We start from the raw sequence: 25,475 nt of genomic DNA on the forward strand, positions 1-25,475 counted from the left end.
GGAGCCCACTCCCCCCCAGTGTCCAGTTGTCTTCCACTGATCTTCCTCCCGGATGCGCACCAGATTGTAAGCGCTCCTGAGACCCAATTTTGAGAAGAAGCACGCCCCGTGCATTGACTCAATCACACTGGCTATGAGAGGTAGCGGGTAACTGTACCTCACAGTGATCTGATTGATACCTTGATAGTCAATACACGGGCATAAACCTTCATCCTTCTTCTTCACAATAAAGAAACTTGAGGAGGCAGGTGAAGTGGAAGGCTGAATGTATCCCTGTCCCAGAGATTCGGAGACATATGTTTCAATAGCCGCCGTCTCCTCCTGTGACAGAGGACACACGTGACTGCGTCTACCAGGGATTTATCGCACAATCCCCCCGTCGATGGGGTGGTAATTGAGTCGCCTTCTTTTTACAGAAGGCGAGAGCCAAATCAGCATATTCAGAGGGAATGTGCTCGGTGGAGAACTGGTTTTTACTTTCCACCGTAGTTGCACCTATGGAAACACCTACACACCTTCACCGAGCACTTATGTGACCATCCCTTGAGAGCCCTCTGTTGCTACAAAATAGTGGGGTCATGATAGGCCAACCAGGGCAGGCCTAGCACCACGGGCAACACAGGAGAATCAATAAGGAAGAGTTTAATTCTCTCCTCATGACCCTCCTGCATTATCATGCATAGGGGAGCGGTGGCCTCCCTAATCAGCCCTGACCCTAATGGTCGACAATCTAAGGTGTGCACAGGGAAGGGCATATCAACAGGAACAATAGGGATCCCTAAACTATGTGCAAACGAAGGATCAATAAAGTTCCCAGCTGCACCTGAATCTACTAGCGCCTTATGCTGGGAATGCGGGGAAAGCTCTATGGAAATTCTATGAACACAAACATGTGAGCAACAGTTAGCTCTGGGTGAGTCGGGTGCCTACTCACCTGGGATGATCCACCAGATCCACCAGTGCCCTGCCTGCTTCCTCGACTCCCTGGGGAACCTCCCCAGCACCGACCAGCAGTGTGCCCTCTGTGGCCACTGGTGGTGCAGGGAATGCCACCCCCCCGGTCCCCCTCCCCTCAGAGCAGCAGCTCCTAGCTCCATAGGTGTTGGATCGGAGGTGCTGGGGGATGGAACTGACGGACCCCAATCCGGACGTCCACGGGAGGCCAACAGGTTATCCAGAGGGATGGATAGGTCTACCAGCTGGTCAAAGGTAAGGGTGGTGTCCCTGCAGGCTAGCTCCTGACTAATGTCCTCACGTAGACTACACCTGTAGTGGTCGATCAGGGCCTGCTCATTCCATCCCGCGCTGGCGGCCAGAGTTCGAAAGTCCAGTGCAAAGTCTTGTGCGCTCATCATCCCGTCTGAGATGAAACAAGCGTTCTCCTGCCTCTCTCCCTTCAGGTGGATGATCGAAACCCGGCGCGGGATGGAATGAGCGGGCCCTGATCGACCACTACAGGTGTAGTCTACACGAGGACATTCGTCAGGAGCTAGCCTGCAGGGACACCTGAAATCCTCATAGTTATCCAACGTCGCTCCTTCCCTTCCTCAGACGGCGTTGGCCTATTCAAGTGTTTTCCCAGATAGACAGGAGATGAGGGCGTTTACACTCTCGCGTCCAGAAGGAGCCGGGTGAACGGTCGCCAGGTAGAGATCCAGCTGGAGTAGGAACCCCTGGCACCCAGCTGCCGTCCCATCATATTCCGTTGGGAGCGTGAGCCGAATCCCAATGGGTCCAGGTGAAGGAAGGGTGGACATCGGTGTGGGTTGTTGTGGGAGCTGGGGTGATGATGATGGGGTTGCTGGAAAACCCCATCTCTCCCATCGCTCCATGTTTGCAACATGCGATCCATGGCTGTGCAGAGACTTTGCAACATATTCGCATGCTGCTGGACACACTCCTCCACAGGTAGTGGAGGGCTGTGTGCACCTGCTGACTCCATTGGTTCGGGTGCGTGTTTCTGTCATATGTCTAGGTGATGCGGGTAAGGCGGAGTCAGTTCAGGACACAGAGATGAGTAATAACCGTTACTTTACTCAAAAACAATAAACCAGATGTGTATAATGAAGACAAAACAAAAATGAAAATGAAAATGAAACAAGGATCGGTGGTGAATAGAAAACTGCTGAACTTCGGCGGAAGTTGTGACAGCGTGGTCAAGGGGAATTCCTTATTATTACGTGAATATCGACTCAGATTATACAAGGGTATTAATTTATTAAATTAAAGGCTATTAACTAATGAAACCTGGCAAGATTTGTTTTGTTAATTACTTCCTATCCAACAACCGCTGCATTAATTACCTCAAACATCTTTTCCTCTTTAATGGAGGGTGCTCAAGTGTGGCGCTGCTGTCATTTTAGGGCCAAACGGGTAAATTTGATCTGGGTACAAATCTCTGAGGGTGTTAGTGTGTAAAAAAGCAGATTTGGTATGTAATTAACTGCCTAATCTCTGTCTCATAGCAACACTGAAACAGTCACCATGGATCACAGGCTGGAGATTGTTGATCTTCCATTGCAGATCCTAGTGCAGGAGATAGATTACAAACTAATTCATTATAAACTCTTCATGCAGTTTGCCTGTGAAAGTGTGTACAGAGCCTTCAGAAAGTATTAATACCCCTTGACTTATTCCACATGTTGTTGTGTTACAGCCTGAATTCAAAGTGGAATGAATATGTTTTTTCTCTCACCCATCTACACACAATACCCCGTAATGGAAAAGTGAAAACATTTTTGCAAATGTATTGACACCCCTGTGTCAATACATGTTAGAATCACCTTTGGCAGCGATGACAGATGTTAGTCTTTCTGGGTATGTTTCTAAGAGCTTTGCACAGCTGGATTGTACAATATTTGCATGTTATATTCTTTTATAAATTCTTCAAGCTCTGTCAAGTTGGTTGTTGATCATTGCTAGACAGCAATTTTCAAGTCTTGTCATATATTTTCAAGCTGATTTAAGTTCCAACTGTAGACAATTACAGGAACATTCAATGTCATCTTGGTAAGCAACTCCAGTGTATATTTGGCCTTGTGTTTTAGGTTATTGTCCTGCTGAAAAGTGCATTTCTCTCCCAATGTCTGTTGGAAAGCAGACTGCACCAGGTTTTCCTCTAGGATTTGGCCTGTACTTAGCTCTATTCCGTTGCTTTTTTTAAAAACTCCCTAGACCTTGACAAGCATACAAATAACCTGATGCAGCCACCACCATACTTGAAAATATGGAGAGTGGTACTCAGTGATATGTTGGATTTGCCCCAAACATAACGCTTTGCATTGGAAAAAATATGTTTTAAATTCACTGCTCTGCTGAGGGACATGACAGATAATTGTATGTGTGGGGTACAGAGATGAGGTGGTCATTCAAAAATCATGCTTAACACTTATACAACTTATACAACTTATTGTGTTACTTGTTAAGCACATTTTTACTCCTGAACGTATTTAGGCTGGCCAAAAATACTTAAATGAAACAAGGCATTTCCTCTTTTCATTTTTAAAATTCATTTCTTAAAAATGTCTACAAAAATAATTTGACTTTTGACTTTATAAGGTATAAGGTAGGCCAGTGACACAAAATCTCAAGGGGTGTTAATACTTTCTGAAGGCACTTTATGTGTTCTGTGAGGAAAATGTTAATATATTTCCTGTTCAGGTCATGTGTTACAGTAGGTCATGTGATCATGTGTTACATGTATACTGTGTGTGTGTGTGTGTGTGTGTGTGTGTGTGTGTGTGTGTGTGTGTGTGTGTGTGTGTGTGTGTGTGTGTGTGTGTGTGTGTGTCTGTGTGTTTTACGGTGGACTGACTCAGAGGTGACTCAGAGGTGTGTAAGGTGTATGTTTGACAGCAGATCATCTCTCTAAAGATTCTTCTGCTGTAAAGATAGGTGCGAGGTAAAAAAAAAAAAATATATATATATATATATATATATATGTAAAATAGCTGTTTTCACATGTTGAATTTACATTGCAAGATCACATGTGAAAAACAAACACATGTAAAAATCCACATGTGAAAATCAAATATGCAGTTTCACATGTAAGAACATTCCACATTTATTCCAATGTTCGTGAACTAAGTAATTGTAAACAAACACTGTATAGCCTAAAACCATAATTAAAACTATAATGTTGATGTCATGGATGGTCAGTCCTTGCATCCATAGTGTAGTCTATGGATTTGAGAGTGGTTACATATCTCTCCAGCACCATACCTCAACTTTTTACCGAAAAGGGTGCGGGAGGACACTTAATATTTCAATTAAGGATTGCTGCTTTAACCACCTTTAACAGTGTAATAGTTAGGGCTGTGGTGGTCACGAAATTTAATCAGCTGGTCATTGTTAAGCAAATAACTGTCAGTCTCACAGTAATTGACCGTTAATTAACATAAAGACTTTTAGCATCTCCTGGCTTTCCACAAGCCACTGGTGCAGACCTTTGGGACATCTACATTTTTAAAACTCTAATAAATCCATGTAATATAGCCTACACCATCAAAATAAATCCATTATTTATTTTAGACAGGTCTAAAGAAGTAGTCTATTTCAGAAGAACAGATTAGCATACTCTGAGTTGTCTCTATGTTAGATCCTGATCTGCCTATGTCAAATGGCTGTTGATTAACTACACTAGTTCATTTTACAGACAGAATTAGCTTAGAATTGCGTGGCATTATTTTATAGTTTGAAGAATACAATTGAACAAAGCTGAATAAAATCTAAATATTTTCTCAATGATTTGAGGGAGTGAGCGCACATGCAGCTATTCTGTGTTGAGCGGTTAACAAAGAAATAGGTACGCCTATAGGCTTAATTTAGAGTTATTAATGTAAATGTAGACGTTCTACAAACGTTGGGCTATATGTTTGGATTTTTTTACATTGTCAGGCTGCGTGATGTGCCTCTAATGATTTGAAAAAAGTTGCTTGAAAGGCATTTGCTTAGTTTTTTTGTGCAGGCTCTCATTCACAATTTGACAAGCACTTGATAATGCCTCGAATATCACGGCGGCATCCCCTTTGTGGCCGTAATGCACCCTAAAAGAATCCATGCCTTTTGTGGTCTTTGTGGCCTTCTCCCATCACGTGATCGCGTCTTTCTCACAGGCTACAAGTGAAGACAGACACATCGGGGACGCAGCTCCGCATGTCCTTATCCAATTCCGAGGTGCATATTGAAGATATTGGAAGAACTGTCCACATTTACTTTTGTCAGCCAACAAGATGAGTAGGCGTAATGAACAGCAAAAGCACTAGCCTATGTCAATCTACTATCCCTCATAGTACAAACTATTTTACCTATTCTATTCTGTGCGAGAAATAAATATTCCAAACATATTCTGGGACAGTTGTGGGATGCAATAGATCCCAAATTAATAGAACCACTCGCATCAAAAAAGCTTTTTTACGCAATGTGGCTGACGCAACTGATCAGAACATTTTAAAACAGCTTAAAATGTTGATAAACTATTAGGCTATTTCTTAACATTATAAGTGCAGAAATCCAAAAACAAAAACGCAGCAATCCATGCAGCAATCCAAAAACACCATTATAAAAGTGACTACAAATGTGATTGTGCATGTAATGCTTTTATTTTAAAGGGGAATTTTTATGGTGAAAATTATCTTATCCAAACTTGAAACTCACTCGCCACTTATGAATTCCAGTTAGGCTCTAAATCCCTTGTAAAGCGAATGAATGTGCTTAATTTTAAGGAGTTATTTGGCCACTTTAGTTGTGATACAAACCTTATCAAAGCATATAAGCCTATGGGCTAGTCTATATGAGGTGTGCGACTATGATTAGAAAAAGACAGCAGTTTCTTATGCTGGGCATCATTCACATCATGATAATATATAATTCACAAGTGATAGGCTAATATTGTCACCCATCAGAATATTCTTGATTTAATCTTGATTTAATCTTGTCTTTAGATATACTAAATAATATATTTGTGAAAAACAGGGGCAGCGGGGAAAATACATGTCATCTATGCACTTAAATAGCGAATGGTGGAAGCTTTCCCGTGGTTGATGTGCTTAATATTAGGAAAGTTGAGAAATAAATATAGTAGGCCTTGCCTATTGAAACCTGATGGGATCCTCCTCTTTTTAGTAGAGGCCATCACTCTGTTTTCTTGTGCAATTTCATATCCTATAGAAATTATGCGCAACATAAGCTAACGGGCTCTAATGAAGTGTTTGATTAGATTTTTGAACACATTTGCATTGATGTCAGTTCCAACTGCAAAGTGATTAGAGGGACAATAGAGTGCTGAGTGCTAGGCAGTTAGCAAGTCTAGTAGGCAATAACCATCAGCAGCATCAGAGCTTGGAGTACCACCGGTGTGGCAATAATACGGTCACTGCAACAGCCCTAGTAATAGTGTTATTATATGGTGCAAACCTCTAGTGAGTGAGTTACTTTTATGCCATTAATATCAAGCAAAACTTCTGAAGTCGAGAAGAACATTCATATAATTGCAAACAAAAATTATGATATTGAAAGCAAAACACAAACCCCAAAGTATTGATCGCAAAAAAAAACATTGCACGGAAATAATGTTTACATTTGAAAGCAAATGAATTGCTTTCAGTGAAAAAAAATGTAATTAAATATGCAATTGAATAAAACACCTCCCTCCTTACTGAAATTTCTCCTATTGGTTATGTTACCCTGGCCTTTGCTTCCTCTTGCTTTTTTCCCAGTCGGCACATTCATTCCAGCCAGCACATTCATTCCAGCAATGTAGCACTCTGCATTCAATTGCTGGTTTCCCTTTGAAGCTAAGCAGGGTTGGTATTGGTCAGTCCCTGGTTGGGAGACCAGATATTGCTGGAAGGGGTCAAAAATAAATGTGTGAAAAGAATGTCAAATTTTGGGGGAAATATACATTTATTTCTTGGTAATTTTTTTTGTAAGGGAGGTATGTGTTATAGACCTCTGATATCACTCTTTACCAAAACAGATTGACAGGTCAGATTCAATTTAAATGCGCTAAGTGTTCTCTGTGGTAAAATGTCATGGACAGGTGGTTAGCAGTTATGAATAGCAACGGAGTCACAACACAACTGCCAATGGAAGAGAGTTGTAATGGATGTAAACACGTTTTGAGTACTGTAAAGAACTGAACAGCACATATTGTTCTTGACGGTGACTTTAAATTCACAGTTAGGATAATGTACACACACACACACACAAACACACACAAACATGTCATGGTCTTTTATCTTTCATCATTTTCATCGCATGAAGTAGAAACGTGAAACTATGAACCGTTTGAATATTCAGAACAGTACAGTACAATCTCCTGCAGATATATTAACATGCTAATGACACCAGGAATATACCTCTGAAGAATTAACAACTCATACTGAACTGGAAGTACCTCTGAGTGTGTTGATGCATATTAACAATACTGTGAATATTCAGTTATTGTGATCCAGCAACACTTTTCCCTACAGAATAATCCACATGCTAATGATGATACCTGGAACTGAGCTCTTAACACAAATGCATCACCTTGTGTTCATGACACAGGTTAACCATATCATATCCTACTGTCAATGGACATCATCTCTGTTGTCACCAGGGCCAATCTTCTAATGTTCTACTGGATTTAATCTCTGTTGTCACCAGGGCCAATATTCTATTGTTCTACTGGACATCAACTCTGTGGTGACCAGGAAAAAATTCTAATGTTCTACTGGACATAATCTCTGTTGTCACCAGGGCCAATCTTCTATTGTTCTACTGGACATAATCTCTGTTGTCACCAGGGCCAATCTTCTACTGTTCTACTGGACATAATCTCTGTTGTGACCAGGACCAATCTTCTATTGTTCTACTGGACGTCATCTCTGTTGTGACCAGGACCAATCTTCTATTGTTCTGCTGGACATTATCTCTGTGGTCACCAGGACCAATCTGTGACTCTCAGACCTTAATATAGAGGAATATTACCGCTCTCTTATTGACAGGGAGTCTATTTATAGTGGCTGTGAAGGTCAATGTATTTCGATGCTGCAGTGCGTGTGTGTGCGTGTGTACACGTGTGTGTGTGTGTGTGTGTGTGTGTGTGTGTGTGTGTGTGTGTGTGTGTGTGTGTGTGTGTGTGTGTACACGTGTATGTGTGTCGAACAGAACAGTAGACCTGAGAGACTGCAGGAGCTTCACTGTCTGTCACAATCACAGCACCTGTATTTTACCACAAATCCATATATCCATTAACCTGTTCAAACATCCATCTATCCATCCATCAATTTATAACTATCTGCCTATTTACAAACCAGTCATTCTCCCATTTATCCATCCATTTTTTCAACCATACAAATCCTTTCAAATAGTAGGCTATTTATAGGAAATTATTTGAAAATTCTTTAAATAGAAGTAGTTGATTGGGGACACATTATTTGAATATACTCAAATATACAGAAAATACGTATTTAAATAACACAGTATCAAATACACATGTATTAGAACTCAGGTCTGACACAAACACACACACACATGGGCTGCTAGAAGCACAGTGGTCAATTTCAGTATAATGGTTTTGGGCACACAGCAGTTATGCTCATGTCTCAGACCTCTCTAGGGAACATCTAGATGTGACAGAATTTGTTAGGAAATTATGATAGTGTTACAGCTACACCTTGACTGCCCCAAAGTGCTGATCTGGATCACTCACTCACTCACTCATAGACAGACAGACAGACAGACCGACCGCTGCTCTATATCTACTGTCTCGTCAGTGTAGAGGCAGACTGCTGCTCTATATCTACTGTCTCGTCAGTGTAGAGGCAGACTGCTGCTCTATATCTACTGTCTCGTCAGTGTAGAGGCAGACTGCTGCTCTATATCTACTGTCTCATCAGTGTAGAGGCAGACTGCTGCTCTCTATCTACTGTCTCGTCAGTGTAGAGGCAGACTGCTGCTGTCTATCTACTGTCTCGTCAGTGTAGAGGCAGACTGCTCCTCTAAATCTACTGTTTCGTCAGTGTAGAGGCAGACTGCTGCTGTCTATCTACTGTCATCCATGTAGAGGCAGACCACTGCTCTCTATCTACTGTCTCATCACTAGTTAAATCTGCTTCTCATCAGTCAAATCTTTCCTTGACAGTACGCGACAGTGTAAACCGTACTCCAGCCAGGCTACCCAGGAGGATCGTGTTCAGTATGAACATCCAGTGATATTCCTGTTTTGTTGTTTCCCTCCAGGAGATCAGAAACATGCAAAATGAAGAGCTGATGGGGATCAGACGAGAAGAGGAGATGGAGATGTCTGACGATGACATGGAGGATACACACGATCCAGACGACTCAGGTACACACACACGACACACATACCACACACATGCACACACACACACTACACACATACCACACACACATGCTCACACACACATACACACACACTACACACATACCACAAACACACACACACACACACTCACACACACACACACACACTCAGAAACACATTAGGGTGGCCTGTTCTGAAATAAACTGACCAAGACTCACCTCCAAGAACACATAAAACCTTACATAATTCTGCCCAAAAACAATGACAATTTATCTCAACCAGAGGCATGTGGGATTTTTACTGTAGGCGAGCTCTGAAATCGCCTCGTGATAAACAATACCCACTTTGTCAAAGGCAGGGAGGCAAAATATTTTGCTTGTCCATTCCCAGTGCGCCTCTCCAGGGTGCTGTTCGAGAGACGCATCTCTGCAGCGCTCCATCAACGTTCAGTCCCAAAAAATTATCTAACATAAATCATGTAGCAAATCTAGGATATGGTAGATAGAGCATTTTCTGGAGATAAAATATATGACAATGTATTGAGACGGACACTTTTTACATCATACAGGTATCAAATAGGCTAACCTAAATGGCGCCCAATCAAATAAAATGTGCTGTCACATTAAAAGAAAATACATATCCTAAAAAAGTTAAATGGACCATAGGAAATTGACAATCATGCTACTCACATCTGCTGTCCAGGAGTTTCACCCTATGGGGTAATGATCAGTGGTTTCAAGTTTGTATCCATACATTTTTGACAAGCTGATCATAGAAATAAATAAAATACTTCTGCATTTCCTGCTATGTAAACACATTGCAAATAGCCTCACGATAACTCCTGATGAAGTCGGGTAGCTGATATTCAGAGCTTAAATAGCCAAATTGATTAGTCACAGGAATCTGCACTAATAAAACCAATGCAATGGTCTGTTTTACAAATGGGCCTACCACATGGATGGGCATTCATAAACTTCCATTGCGGGCGACATGGTAGGCTACACCCTAGTAAGCATTAGCCCAAGTCTTTTTTAATCTTTTTTTGTTCCTGTTCAGACTTATTTTTTGGTGTTTTACAAACGGTAGGCTTACCACATCAGTAAGCACAGACCGACGTTGACGTCTTTTGGAAATATTTTTTGGGTGCATTTCGGTCCGGCATTGATTTCCACATCCAAGGACATTGGTTTGGGGTATTTGGTCATAGACGTCTATGAATTACATCATTTCAACTTTCATTCAGAACCATAAATGAACCTTATTTCATCGTCCGGAAAATACATATTTTCAACGTCTGGAAAATATGTCTTTTCACCTTTCATTCTGAACCAAAATTTTACCTAACTTCATTGTGTTTTTTTATGTTTTATCAATGTAATTTTGCTTTTCTAGTTTTGCGGGGGATGGCATTTTATGATCTCACCTAGGGTGGCAGAAAGGCAAGGACCGGCCCTGATTAGAGAGGAGTCGTCAGCTCATTCACTCTCTAAATTACCAAATTAAGTACAGTCTTCTCCAGACTGTCTGAGATGTTTGTGTTTATGAAAAAGAGAGATTGCACACAATTGGTAGACACTCTAACACTCTAGTTGGTAGACACTAACACTCTAGTTGGTAGACACTAACACTCTAGTTGGTAAACACTCCAACACTCTTTAGTTGGTAGACATTCTAACAGTCTAGTTGGTAGACACTCTGAGGGTCGAGTGTCTGCAGGTTTTTGTTTTTTCCTTTCAATTAAGACCTAGACAACCAGGTGAGGGGAGTTCCTTACTAATTAGAGACCTTCATTCATCAATCAAGTACAAGGGTGAAGCAAAAACCAACTGACACTCGACCCTCCGTGGAATGAGTTTGACACTTGTGCTATAGAGACTCTATGAAATGATAGTAATTTCACTCCAGCACCTCAGAAATACACATGAATGAGACTGACACTGCAGGCAGCTGACACTGTGAATGGACTGGTGTTGTGGAGATTATTCCCTGGCCTGCCCCTGCCTCTATAAATGGGGATGCTCATAGTCACAGCTGTAGCAAAGTGTGTGTATGTCTGTGTGTGTGCGTGTGGGGGGGGGGGGGGGTTTATTGTGTGGGTGTGTGTGTGTGTCAGCTCCTTTAGCTAATTTCAGTGCTGTTCTGGGCACCAGTGAAGTACCATTAAGGTCGTCTTTACGCAGAACATCCTGTTTATGTCTGCTGAGCCAACAGAGCTACTGATGTAAAACAGATTGAAACAGACCATAATATTCACCTGGACATTCAGATGACCCTCTGCTTCTCTCTAAAGCAGTTAGAGAGAGAAGGGAATTGAAGCCAAGAGAGCGGGGCTAACTGCTACAATCAGGTCTCCTTTTCAAGTGTGTCGTTTACTTTCTGCTTTTGAATTGTTGTGGTCTCTCCCGGTTAAGACCGCCTACCTAATTTCTATGCAGATATATGCAAATGTGATCATCAGCCAAGCAGCTTTTGATTTCCACCTTTTCATGTGTGACCTTGCTTATTAGAAAACACTAACAATCATTGTCAGGAGGCTGTCACAATGTTGGAAAGGAATGCTGTGGAGAAGGACCAGGATGTGGCAGGGAGACAGGTGTTGATGTGACACCCCATCATATTTACAGTCTCAGTCACACCTGCTAGGGCTTCCAGTAATGCAGGAGCACAGGGGGAGGAGCTTGTTTAAACCTCCTCCAATCCTGTTTAAGAAGCCGAGTCTCTGTGCTCTCAATCATAGACAGGTGGTCTGTTTAACCTATCAGCAGGCTTGAAGAGGAACATCTGTATTCTGGGTTGGTGATTCTACATTAATACGGTGCAGAGTGGGAATGGGTTGGTGCTTCTATACTAACACAGTGCAGAATGGGAATGGGTTGGTGCTTCTACACTAATACAGTGCATAGTGGGAATGGGTTGGTGCTTCTATACTAATACAGTGCAGAGTGGGAACGGGTTGGTGCTTCTACATTAATACAGTGCAGAGTGGGAATGGGTTGGTGCTTCTATACTAATACAGTGCAGAGTGGGAATGGGTTGGTGCTTCTACATTAATACAGTGCAGAGTGGGAATAGGTTGGTGATTCTACATTAATACAGTGCAGAGTGGGAATGGGTTGGTGCTTCTATACTAATACAGTGCAGAGTGGGAATGGGTTGGTGGTTCTACACTAATACAGTGCAGAGTGGGAATGGGTTGGTGCTTCTACACTAATACGGTGCAGAGTGGGAATGGGTTGGTGCTTCTACACTAATACAGTGCAGAGTGGGTTGGTTCTTCTACACTAATACAGTGCAGAGTGGGAATGGGTTGGTGCTTCTACACTAATACAGTGCAGAGTGGGTTGGTTCTTCTAAACTAATACGGTGCAGAGTGGGAATGGGTTGGTCCTTCTACACTAATACAGTGCAGAGTGGGAATGGGTTGGTGCTTCTACACTAATACAGTCCAGAGTGGGAATGGGTTGGTGCTTCTACACTAATACAGTGCAGAGTGGGAATGGGTTGGTGCTTCTACATTAATACAGTGCAGAGTGGGAATGGGTTGGTACTTCTACACTAATACAGTGCATAGTGGGAATGGGTTGGTGCTTCTATACTAATACAGTACAGAGTGGGAATGGGTTGGTGCTTCTACACTAATACAGTGCAGAGTGGGAATGGGTTGGTGCTTCTACACTAATACAGTGCAGAGTGGGAATGGGTTGGTGCTTCTACACTAATACAGTGCAGAGTGGGTTGGTTCTTCTACACTAATACAGTGCAGAGTGGGAATGGGTTGGTGCTTCTACACTAATACAGTGCAGAGTGGGTTGGTTCTTCTACACTAATACGTTGCAGAGTGGGAATGGGTTGGTGCTTCTACACTAATACAGTGCAGAGTGGGAATGGGTTGGTGCTTCTACACTAATACAGTGCAGAGTGGGAATGGGTTGGTGCTTCTACATTAATACAGTGCAGAGTGGGAATGGGTTGGTACTTCTACACTAATACAGTGCATAGTGGGAATGGGTTGGTGCTTCTATACTAATATAGTGCAGAGTGGGAACGGGTTGGTGCTTCTACATTAATACAGTGCAGAGTGGGAATGGGTTGGTGCTTCTATACTAATACAGTGCAGAGTGGGAATGGGTTGGTGCTTCTACACTAATACAGTGCAGAGTGGGAATGGGTTGGTGCTTCTACACTAATACAGTGCAGAGTGGGAATGGGTTGGTGCTTCTACATTAATACAGTGCAGAGTGGGAATGGGTTGGTACTTCTACACTAATACAGTGCATAGTGGGAATGGGTTGGTGCTTCTATACTAATATAGTGCAGAGTGGGAACGGGTTGGTGCTTCTACATTAATACAGTGCAGAGTGGGAATGGGTTGGTGCTTCTATACTAATACAGTGCAGAGTGGGAATGGGTTGGTGCTTCTACACTAATACAGTGCAGAGTGGGAATGGGTTGGTGCTTCTACACTAATACAGTGCAGAGTGGGAATGGGTTGGTGCTTCTATATTAAGACAGTGCAGAGTGGGAATGGGTTGGTACTTCTACACTAATACAGTGTGGGAATGGGTTGGTGCTTCTATACTAATACAGTGCAGAGTGGGAACGGGTTGGTGCTTCTACATTAATACAGTGCAGAGTGGGAATGGGTTGGTGCTTCTATACTAATACAGTGCAGAGTGGGAATGGGTTGGTGCTTCTACACTAATACAGTGCAGAGTGGGAATGGGTTTGTGCTTCTACACTAATACAGTGCAGAGTGGGAATGGGTTGGTGCTTCTATACTAATACAGTGCAGAGTGGGAATGGGTTGGTGCTTCTACACTAATACAGTCCAGAGTGGGAATGGGTTGGTGCTTCTACACTAATACAGTGCAGAGTGGGAATGGGTTGGTGCTTCTACATGAATACAGTGCAGAGTGGGAATGGGTTGGTACTTCTACACTAATACAGTGCATAGTGGGAATGGGTTGGTGCTTCTATACTAATACAGTGCAGAGTGGGAATGGGTTGGTGCTTCTACACTAATACAGTGCAGAGTGGGAATGGGTTGGTGCTTCTACACTAATACAGTGCAGAGTGGGAATGGGTTGGTGCTTCTACACTAATACAGTGCAGAGTGGGTTGGTTCTTCTACACTAATACAGTGCAGAGTGGGAATGGGTTGGTGCTTCTACACTAATACAGTGCAGAGTGGGTTGGTTCTTCTACACTAATACGTTGCAGAGTGGGAATGGGTTGGTGCTTCTATACTAATACAGTGCAGAGTGGGAATGGGTTGGTGCTTCTACACTAATACAGTGCAGAGTGGGAATGGGTTGGTGCTTCTACACTAATACAGTGCAGAGTGGGAATGGGTTGGTGCTTCTACATTAATACAGTGCAGAGTGGGAATGGGTTGGTACTTCTACACTAATACAGTGTGGGAATGGGTTGGTGCTTCTATACTAATACAGTGCAGAGTGGGAACGGGTTGGTGCTTCTACATTAATACAGTGCAGAGTGGGAATGGGTTGGTGCTTCTATACTAATACAGTGCAGAGTGGGAATGGGTTGGTGCTTCTACACTAATACAGTGCAGAGTGGGAATGGGTTGGTGCTTCTATACTAATACAGTGCAGAGTGGGAATGGGTTGGTCCTTCTACATTAATACAGTGCAGAGTGGGAATGGGTTGGTTCTTCTACACTAATACAGTGCAGAGTGGGTTGGTTCTTCTACACTAATACAGTGCAGAGTGGGAATGGGTTGGTGCTTCTACATTAATACAGTGCAGAGTGGGAATGAGTTGGTGCTTCTACACTAATACAGTTCAGAGTGGGAATTGGTTGGTGCTTCTACACTAATACAGTGCAGAGTGGGAATGGGTTGGTGCTTCTACATGAATACAGTGCAGAGTGGGAATGGGTTGGTGCTTCTATACTAATATAGTGTAGAAGGGGTTGGTGCTTCTTCATTAATACAGTGCAGAGTGGGAATGGGTTGGTACTTCTACACTAATATAGTGCAGAGTGGGAATGGGTTGGTGCTTCTACATTAATACAGTGCAGAGTGGGAATGGGTTGGTACTTCTACACTAATACAGTGCAGAGTGGGAATGGGTTGGTACTTCTACATTAATACAGTGCAGAGTGGGAATGGGTTGGTTCTTCTACACTAATACAGTGCAGAGTGGGAATGGGTTGGTACTTCCATACTAATACAGTGCAGAGTGGGAATGGGTTGGTTCTTCTACACTAATACAGTGCAGAGTGGGAATGGGTTGGTACTTCTATACTAATACAGTGCAGAGTGGGAATGGGTTGGTGCTTCTATACTAATACAGTGCAGAGTGGGAATGGGTTGGTGCTTCTACATTAATACAGTGCAGAGTGGGAATGGGCTGGTACTTCTACACTAATACAGTGCAGAGTGGGAATGGGTTGGTTCTTCTACACTAATACAGTGCAGAGTGGGAATGGGTTGGTGCTTCTACATTAATACAGTGCAGAGTCGGAATGGGTTGGTACTTATACACTAATACAGTGCAGAGTGGGAATGGGTTGGTACTTCTATACTAATACAATGCAGAGTGGGAATGGGTTGGTGCTTCTATACTAATACAGTGCAGAGTGGGAATGGGTTGGTTCTTCTACACTAATACAGTGCAGAGTGGGAAAGGGTCGGTGCTTCTACACTAATACAGTGCAGAGTGGGAATGGGTTGGTGCTTCTCCATTGATGCGGTGCAGAGTTGGAATGGGTTGGTGCTACTCCATTGATGCGGTGCAGAGTTGGAATGGCTTGGTGCTTCTCTCCTGTCAGCAGCCTTGTGCTGAGGGTCGATACTAAAGCCTGTCACGTTGTGGAAGGGGAATCGGTTGATGAGGCTCCCTGATCAATACACACCTCACCCAAAACCTCCTCGCCTGCTGGCTCTCTCTCACACACACACACACACACACACACACACACACACACACACACACACACACACACACGCACACGCACACGCACGCACACACACACAGAGCAAGTCGATGACTCAGAGGTCTCTCTCTCAGCTCAAACAGGCAGATAATGCCAGATACAAAGCAGGCAGCTGGAGTCCCTGTGTTGAGTTACACACACCCATGCACTGCACGCACACACTCATAAACACACACACACACACACACACACACTCAATGCTGGGCCTCCCTCCCTCACACTCACTCTCAGGTCTTATCTCCCCAGCTCAGCCACTCAAACACACCCTCTCATTACATTACACACATCCTCCTCCAACAGCTGTAAAGAACAGACTCTCCTGTCAAAGGAACAGGGGAAGAGTAGTTCTCATCACACTGTGTCTCCTCTCTGTCCAATAGGACAGGTTAGGATTGAATGAGTAGTTCTCATCACACTGTGTCTCCTCTCTGTCCAATAGGACAGGTTAGGATTTAATGAGTAGTTCTCATCACACTGTGTCTCCTCTCTGTCCAATAGGACAGGTTAGGATTTAATGAGTGGTTCTCATCACACTGTGTCTCCTCTCTGTCCAATAGGACAGGTTAGGATTTAATGAGCAGTTTTCATCACACTGTTTCATGTTTGTTCAATAGGACAGGTTAGGATTTAATGAGTAGTTCTCATCACACTGTTTCCTGTCTGTTAAATGGGACAGGTTAGTGTTTAATGAGTAGTTCTCATCACACTGTCTACCCTGTCTGTTCAATCGGACAGGTGCAGATTTCATTAGTAATTCTCATCATACTGTGTGTGGTGTGTGTGTGTGTGTGTGTGTGTGTGTGTGTGTGTGTGTGTGTGTGTGTGTGTGTGTGTGTGTGTGTGTGTGTGTGTGTGTGTGTGTGTGTGTGTCTGTGTGTGTGTGTGTGTGTGTAGGCCCTGTGGCCCAGGTGGAGGCCCTAAAGGAAGAGAATGACTCTCTGCGCTGTCAGCTGGACGCCTACAGGAACGAGGTGGAGCTGCTGAAGCAGGAGCAGGGCAAAAACCAAGAACACACACCTCCACACCACAGTGAAGAGGACACCATCAGGCAGCAACAACTAACCTTTCTACAACAGGCACTACAGGGAATGCAGAAGGTACTACTTCTACCAGACATACCCACTGTAGTTAACTTCTTGCAGCAGTTCCTGCTTTGGATTTATTTTAATCAATTCCACAGGAATTTTTCATTTCCTGGTTCCATACAGATATTAAACCCCTGCAGATTCTAGCTGGTGAGACTCATAATCCATTGGTTTGGCTTCCTGGGGTGACCAGTCGTATTGAGGAAAAGTGACTTTTAATAGAGGTGGATAGAGAACTGCCCTCCCTATCTCACACACACATACGCACACACACACACACACACACAACACTGAGAAAGAGGGAGAAAGAAGAGTAGGCGTAGAGAGAGAGAGCAAAAGGGGTGCACTCTGAGAGTAGGATGGATAGAGAGACTTGACAGGAAAAGAGTCATTCTAGAATCTGATCAGTCTGCTGACCTAGACGCTGTACACAAACTAATACCAGCTGGAGGGGTTTTCTAATAAAATATCCCCCTCAGGGAAAACAAACTGTTGGTTAAACAACCCTCAGGCAGGAAATCTGTTGCTTCCATCACCTGCTGGGTCATCAAATATCCTCAAGTGGTCAACGGTCATGCTCATATGAATAGACAGATGGTAATTACATTTCCAACACGCAAGTTTCGACATTGCCATGAAAATATTAAATGAATGGATAAAAATGAGGAGGAAGAGACGAAAATCGAATACTTCTTATTGCTCTGTGCTAAATTGTGATATCAGGCAGGCTCTGGCAAATTACCATAACATTTTAAAAGCAGGTGATTTGAGTCTGCCCAGGTTCTGTGAATTTCTTCCACTTCTGAGTCATGTAATACTTGCATATTTCCGCCTAAACCCAACTGAGACTGTTATATAGTTTTTTAAGCTGAAATGGATAAGGAGAAAGGACTTTTCAGCTTCTACATGGCTCTGACCTACATAGAGAAGCTATAAGCTAAAAGTTCCTTACTCGATGGCAAATCCTGAAACATAAGGGTTAGCACCGCTGGCTAACATGGTTTCCTCTATGGAGCTGATGGGTTAATAACCAGAATGAGTCATATGCCTGTAGTAAGCAAGAATCTGTAGCTGTGTCTTCTCTGTCTTAATGATTAGTTAGCATCTGTAGCTAACTGTGCCTTGGGTTAGGTATCATCTGTAGCTAACTGTGCTTTCTCTGTCTTAGGGGTTAGTTAGCATCTGTAGCTAAATGTATCTCCTCTGTATGAGAAGTTTAAAGGTTAGTTACGGTATGTGGCTCACTGTATGTACTCTGTGTTTGCAGCAACTGCTGAAGATGCGTGAAGAAAAGAAACAGAGGGAGGCAGAGTTGGAGAAGAGTGTGGAGGACAAACAGCAGCTGGAGAGCCAGGTACAGAGCCTCAAGGAAGGACTGGAGAATCTGAATAAAACACGCACACACCAGGTCAGTAACACACACACACACACACCCTATCATTGTGTGTTTTTGTTTTACCTTGTTTTATTTAGTATTACATTGTCATTGATTAATGTATTGTTGGGGTTAACGCTTGCAAGAAAGGCATTTTACTGTACTTGTGCATCTAACACTTGTGTGAGACATTGCTAGATAATGTCAGCCATCTTGTACTCATGTTCCCTGATACAATAGTAATGAGAATGAGGAGGGATGGGATGAAGGCTCTCAGTCAAGAGAGAATACTGTGTGTGATTCATGAGTTTGGCTGGCTGTAAAGACTGCTGGGGTTTGAAATGTAAATACCATATCTGATTTGTGCTTTAATAAGAATGAAATTAGTTCTAAATGAGTTTCAATGTATGAGAAATGTTTCCGAAATAATTAATCAGCTACCAGAGCCCAGGCTGTGGTAGACATTAATGACAGTTTATTCAGTTTCAAAAGTTTTACATTTCTCCTTTATCTCCTCTTATGGACCTCAGGATGGTAAGAGATGTGCTTACTGCCTATCAAACATTGACTGAGACATGTCATTTAAAAGGCCATTGAGAGAGAGCAGTCATTTAAAAAGCCAGAGAGTGACAGTCCAATCATTTAGTTCACCATCCATAGAGAGAAATAAACTGGTCATTTCCAAAGCTATAGAGAAATAGACTGGTAATTTCAAAAGCTAGTGAGGGTAATTTCAAAAGCTAGTGCGGGAGATAAGTGTTTCCAGTTTCAGAGATTTTGTAGTTCGTTCCAGTCATTGGAAGCAGAGAACTGGAAGGAGAGGCGGCCAAAGGAAGAATTGGTTTTGGGGGTGACCAGAGCGATATACCTGCTGGAGTGCGTGCTACAGTTGGGTGCTGCTATGGTGACCAGCGAGTTGAGATAAGGGGGGACAATACCTAGCAGGGTCTAGCAGACAAATCCAACCAGGAAGTGGGAAATCTGAGGTTTGTAGTTTCATTTAAGTGATTGCCTATCCAATATGCTGTGTCTATGGGGCCAGATTGCACTTCCCAAGGCTTCCAGCAGATGTCAACAGTCTTTAGAAAGTTATTTGAGGCTTCTATTGTGGCAGGGTGTCGAATAAGAGCTGTTTCAACAAGTGGACTAGGCTGAGGTGTCACGACTTCCGCCGAAGTTGGCTCTCCTGCCTGTTCGGGCGGTGCTCGGCGGTCGTCGTCACCGTCCTACTAGCCACTACCGATCCCTTTTTCGTTTGTCTGTTGGTTTTGTCTTATTAGTTTCACCTGTGTGTATGTTAGTTTAATTAACGTCCTTATATGTGGTAGGTTGTCCCGCCCTTGTTTTGTGCGGGATTGTTTTTGTATTCATGTCATTTGGTGTAGTACTTGTGTTTTATTCTCCGGTCTATTTTGATCCTGTGTTGGATTATTCACCCTGTGTGTTGGGTTGACCTTGTTTTTTGTGCGTCGGAGAATAAACTGTCGAATCACTGAAACCTGCTCTCTGCGCCTGATTCCACCCACCTTGATAAAACGTGGCATGAGGCCAATCAGTTGTTTACTGCGCGGTCCCGCGGGCGCGCCGTTCCTTCTTTTTCCTCTGTAATGAATACGCTATTGTCCGGTTGGAATATTATTGAAGATTTATTATAAAAAGACCCTAAGAATTGATTGTAAACATCGTTTGACATGTTTCTACAAAGTGTAATAGAACTCTTTTGACTTTTGACCTCTGGATTTTGCGCTCGCGCATTGTGTCTTTGGAATAGTGAACTAAACGCGCAAACAAAACGGAGGTATTTGGACATAAATATGGATGTAATCGAACAAAACAAACATTTCTTGTAGAAGTGGGAGTCCTGGGAGTGTATTCCGACGAAGATCAGCAAAGGTAAGTGAAGATATATAATGCTATTTATGACTTTTGTTGACTCCACAATTTGGCGGGTAACTGTATGGCTTGCTTTTGTGGCTGAATGCTGTTCTCAGATTATTGAATGTTGTGCTTTTGCTGTAAAGCTTTTTTTAAATGATGAGTGTTTATGTTATTTGATGTGGCTCTCTGCAATTTCTCCGGATGTTTTGGAGGCATATCTCAACATGGCGCCAATGTAAACTGAGGTTTTTGGATATAAATATCAACTTGATCGAACAAAACATACATGTATTGTGTAACATTGAGTCCTGGGAGTGTCATCTGATGAAGATCGTCAAAGGTCAGTGATTAATGTTATCTATATTTCTGCTTTTTGTGACACCTCTTTTTGGTTGGAAAATGGCTGAATGCTTTCTGTGACTAGTTGCTGACCTAACATAATGATATGTTCTGCTTTCGCCGAAAAGCCTTTTGAAATCGGAAGCTGTGGTTGGATTAACGAGAAGTGTATCTTTAAAATGGTGTAAAATACTTGTATGGTTGAGGAATTTTAATTATGAGATTTCTGTTGTTTTGATTTGGCGCCCTGCAATTTCACTGGCTGTTGGCGAGGTGGGACACTAGCGTCCCGAACGATCCCAGAGAGGTTAAGAGCAGTTGGAGGACACGGAAGGAGAGTTGTATGGCATTGAAGCTCGTCTGGAGGGTTGTTAACACAGTGTCCAAAGAAGGGCCAGAAGTATACTGAATGGTGTCGTCTGCTTAGAGGTGGATCAAAGGCTCACCAGCAGCAAGAGCGACATCATTGATGTATACAGAGAAGAGAGTCGGCCCAAGAATTGAACTCTGAGGCACCCCCATAGAGACTGCCAGAGGCCCGGACAACAGGCCCTCCGATTTGACACACTGAACTCTATCAGAGAAGTAGTTGGTGAACCAGGAGAGGCAATCATTTGAGAAACCAAGGCTATCGAGTCTGCCGATGAGGATGTGGTGATTGACAGATTTGAAAGCCTTGGCCAGGTCAATGAATACAGCTGCACAGTATTGTTTCTTATCTTTTGCGGTTAAGATATCGTTTAGGACCTTGAGCGTGGCTGAGGTGCACCCATGACCAGCTCTGAAACCAGATTGCATAGCGAAGAAGGTGCGGTGGGATTCGAAATGGTCGGTAATCTGTTTGTTGTACTTTTCTGTACTCTCTGGACTAAAACCTAATTATGATAAGTGTGCAATATTACCTATTGGATCTTTAAAAAATACAACTTTTACATTACCCTGCAGTTTACCTATAAAATGGGCTGATGGTGAAGTAGACATACTTGGTATTCATATCACAAAATATATAAATAAGCTCTCCTCATTGAATTTCAATAGAAAACTTAAAAATAGACACGATCCTGCAACCATGGAGAGGTAAATACCTGTCTATTTATGGAAAAAAATGCCCTGATTAACTCCTTAGTCATATCTCAGTTTACTCACTTACTTATGGCGCTGACTACTCCTGATGATTCATTTTTTCAAATCATATGAGCAAAAAATATTTTGCTTTATCTGGGACGCTAAACCAGACAAAATAAAGTGTTCCTATCTATATAATGAATATGAATTGGGTGGGTTGAGATTATTACATATAAAAGCACTGAACCTCTCTCTAAAAGCTTCACTCATTCAAACGTTTTATTTGAACCCTAAATGTTTCTCAAGTAGATTACTAAGAAAGCTCATCCATTGTTTAAAAATGGCCTTTTTGGCTTTGTGCAGATTGCCATGTCTCATTTTCGATTAATTTAAAATTATACTTTTTCAAAGTATCTATCTTTTTCAAACAAGCATTGCAGAGCTGGCTAGAATTTCAATTTAATCCCCCTGAAATATTACATATTATTAAATCCCCCTGAATATTACAACAAATATTATGGATGATAAAATGTGCTGGTTGATAAAATGCCTGTATTTATGGGAAAGGGTTTGAAAAGGGTATTTTGTTCTTAAATGATTTTGTAAATTGGAATGGTAGAGTTATGTCCTTCATGGAGTTATCAGAATTGTACGGGAAGGTCTGCTCAATCCAAGAGTACAACCAATTGATGACAGCATTACCCCAAAAATGGAGGAGGCAGGTGGCAGCGAGCGGAGGTAGGGAACTGTCTGTCTGCCCAATATAAAGGATCAAATCTTGCGGAGGAATAAACATAGCATAAATGGGAAAGTATACCAGTTTCATTTGAGGACCAAGATGTTGTGAACTGTTCCATACAGATTGCAAAATAGTTGGGAAGAGATTTTTGATGTACCGATTCCATGGTACAGGGTGTATGGGTTGATATATAAAACAATGCAAGATTCAAGACTTCGTGCTTTTCAGCTAAAATTATTATATAGAATTCTTTCCACCAACAAAATGTTGAATATGTGGGGCATAAAATCATCAAAGCTCTGCAGATTTTGTTGTGAGGATACAGAATCAATAGACCATTTATTTTGGTATTGCCCTCAGGTAGCCTGTTTCTAGTCTCAGGTTCGGGAATGGCTGAAAATGCATAGCATTGATCTAAAATGGACCCTATTAATAGTACTGTTATGAGATCTGGAGAGACCGGTTCAGTCAATTACTAATATACTAATACTCTTAGTAAAAATATTTATCTTGATTCTATACGAATCGATTCTATTTGATTAGAAAGATTGAAATGATATGTTAAACATCACAGCATAGTTGAAAGATATTTGTTTCATAGAAACCCAAAGAGGGTGGCCAGCAGAGATAGATTGGATGGGCTGAAGGAAGCTGAGGTTTGGGATGTGGACTTGAAGACAAGTGGGAGTGGAGTTGCTGTGCGGGAGACAGAATGATGGTCAAAGATAAAAGTAGTTTTTTTAAAGTCCAAATGCAACATAATAAAAAGTCAGTTTGAATGACACTGAGGGGCAGTGTTTTTACAACTAATGTTGGTTTGCCTGAGGCTGATGCCGTGCAGGTGTTTGTACACATGCATATACACACACTCTCATTCAAATAAACGCATACAAGAACACACACATACATGTAATAGTACCAGACATGCACACAAACATATACAGTTGGCTTTGCTGTAATGATTTTAGTTGTCCTTGATGTCCTTTGTTTTTATTTTATTTTTGTTTAGTAATACTTTTTTTTGCATTGTTGTTTTGTGTTTTCTTCTGTCTTTTTATTTTTCTCTTTAGTTCATTCTCTTGGTTGTTGGTGGATTGGGGGGTTCTTGGGGGTGGGGAATGGAATTAATTGTATTTTATATTTTATTTTTCTTCTTGGAGGGGGACTGTGGGAGGGGTCTCAAATGGTTGAGGGACAGCTATTGGGGAACTGTGGGGGGGATCTTGGAGGGTTCGGGTTCATGTTTTTTGGCCTAGTGGAAGATCTATCAACATGACCTTGAGCAGGGAATTGACCCTGGATGCTTCTGTGTGTCACTCTGAATGAGAATCTGTTGGATGACTGGTATGATGTAGTTGTTGAGCAGCTTCATAGCAAGTATATTGTATATTTTGGATGTTCAATAATAACAAATAAAAACTTAAAGTTTTATCTCAATCTCTTCATTCAAAGACTCAATCATGGACACTCTTAGTGACAGTTGTGTCTGCTTTAACGTTGGCTGAGTAGGATTCCAGAGGGAGGGTTGACAAGAGCATGACATTCCTGTTCAATCAGCTACTAAATTGGATAAAGATAATACTGATATGAGAGAGTCTAATGGTGCGTGGTCCATATTTGATTTCTACTTTTCCAATCGAGACACATTTTCTCTTCTCTGCCTCCCGTAGCCGCTTGGCTAGTTGTTTCATTGACTTTGTTAATTTGTCATTTTAGACCTGCTGGCTGGGTAATACATGTTATTTCATATCAAAGAAAGTCACATGGTTGTCAATATCTGGTTTAATAATGACGCTGTACATTAGAATGCCGCTAGGCACTGAAATGTGTCCCCTTCCAGTGATTCATGGTGAATATGGTAATTAAAACACGTATACACATAGAGATGAACCCCTTCCAGTGATTCATGGTAATTATGGTAATTAAAACACGTATGCATGTAGAGATGAACCCCTTCCAGTGATTCATGGTATTATGGTAATTAAAACATGTATACATGTAGAGATGAACCCCTTCCAGTGATTCATGGTTAATATGGTAATTAAAACATGTATACACATAGAAATGAACCCCTTCCAGTGATCCATGGGTAATATGGTAATTAAAGCATGTTGTCGTGTCTTTACTATCATTAACTGAAGACTTAGTTTTTATCAAAGATTCTCTGTAATTATTATTACGCGATTGAACTGATTAATCATGTAACTGTAATTAACTACGAAGTCGGGGCACCAAGGAAAATATTCAGATTACAAAGTTAATAGCTAATAAACCTTTTCAGATATTTTCATATCTGATCAATTAGTCTTCTAAATTAATTAATTATTTACTTTAACTCACGTTAGTCTCATTCCAAACGTCGTAAATTGTTGGTTATCTGCATGAACCCAGTCTTCACTATGAGTCATCCATACATCAATTGTCTTAAATAATTTATTTACTAACTAAGTAATTCACAGAAATGCATAAACAAACAGTTGATAGTTACAAGGAAATGATAACAGAGTTTCCCTAGTGGGCTAAACCGGCATGGTGGCTTGTTGTACAAAAGGGAAGTGGGGGTCGACTGAGATAAGACAACACACAGTTGATAATTATAACAATTGAAATGCCAATCATTTGCACATGAACGCTCACTCATTCGGGAACAATTGCAATCAATATATATATATTTATGCTCAGTGTGTCGTCGGGATCTCTGCTGAAAAGTTTGTTTCTGTTGG

General features: G+C 42.0%; 1 protein-coding gene across 1 annotated transcript in view; it reads left to right on the forward strand.

Annotated features, from left to right (window-relative positions):
- The window catches only part of LOC109910176 (ecto-NOX disulfide-thiol exchanger 2-like), a 92,004-nt gene that overhangs the window by 28,330 nt on the left and 38,199 nt on the right, over positions 1-25,475 (forward strand). The window contains exons 5-7 of the mRNA XM_020509312.2: positions 9,226-9,331; positions 17,166-17,368; positions 18,624-18,764. Of these exons, the coding sequence (XP_020364901.2) occupies positions 9,226-9,331; positions 17,166-17,368; positions 18,624-18,764 (450 nt within the window). The remainder of the gene's footprint in view (positions 1-9,225; positions 9,332-17,165; positions 17,369-18,623; positions 18,765-25,475) is intronic.

This window comes from Oncorhynchus kisutch, linkage group LG19 (assembly GCF_002021735.2).
Source record: "Oncorhynchus kisutch isolate 150728-3 linkage group LG19, Okis_V2, whole genome shotgun sequence".
Classification (NCBI taxonomy): domain Eukaryota; kingdom Metazoa; phylum Chordata; class Actinopteri; order Salmoniformes; family Salmonidae; genus Oncorhynchus; species Oncorhynchus kisutch.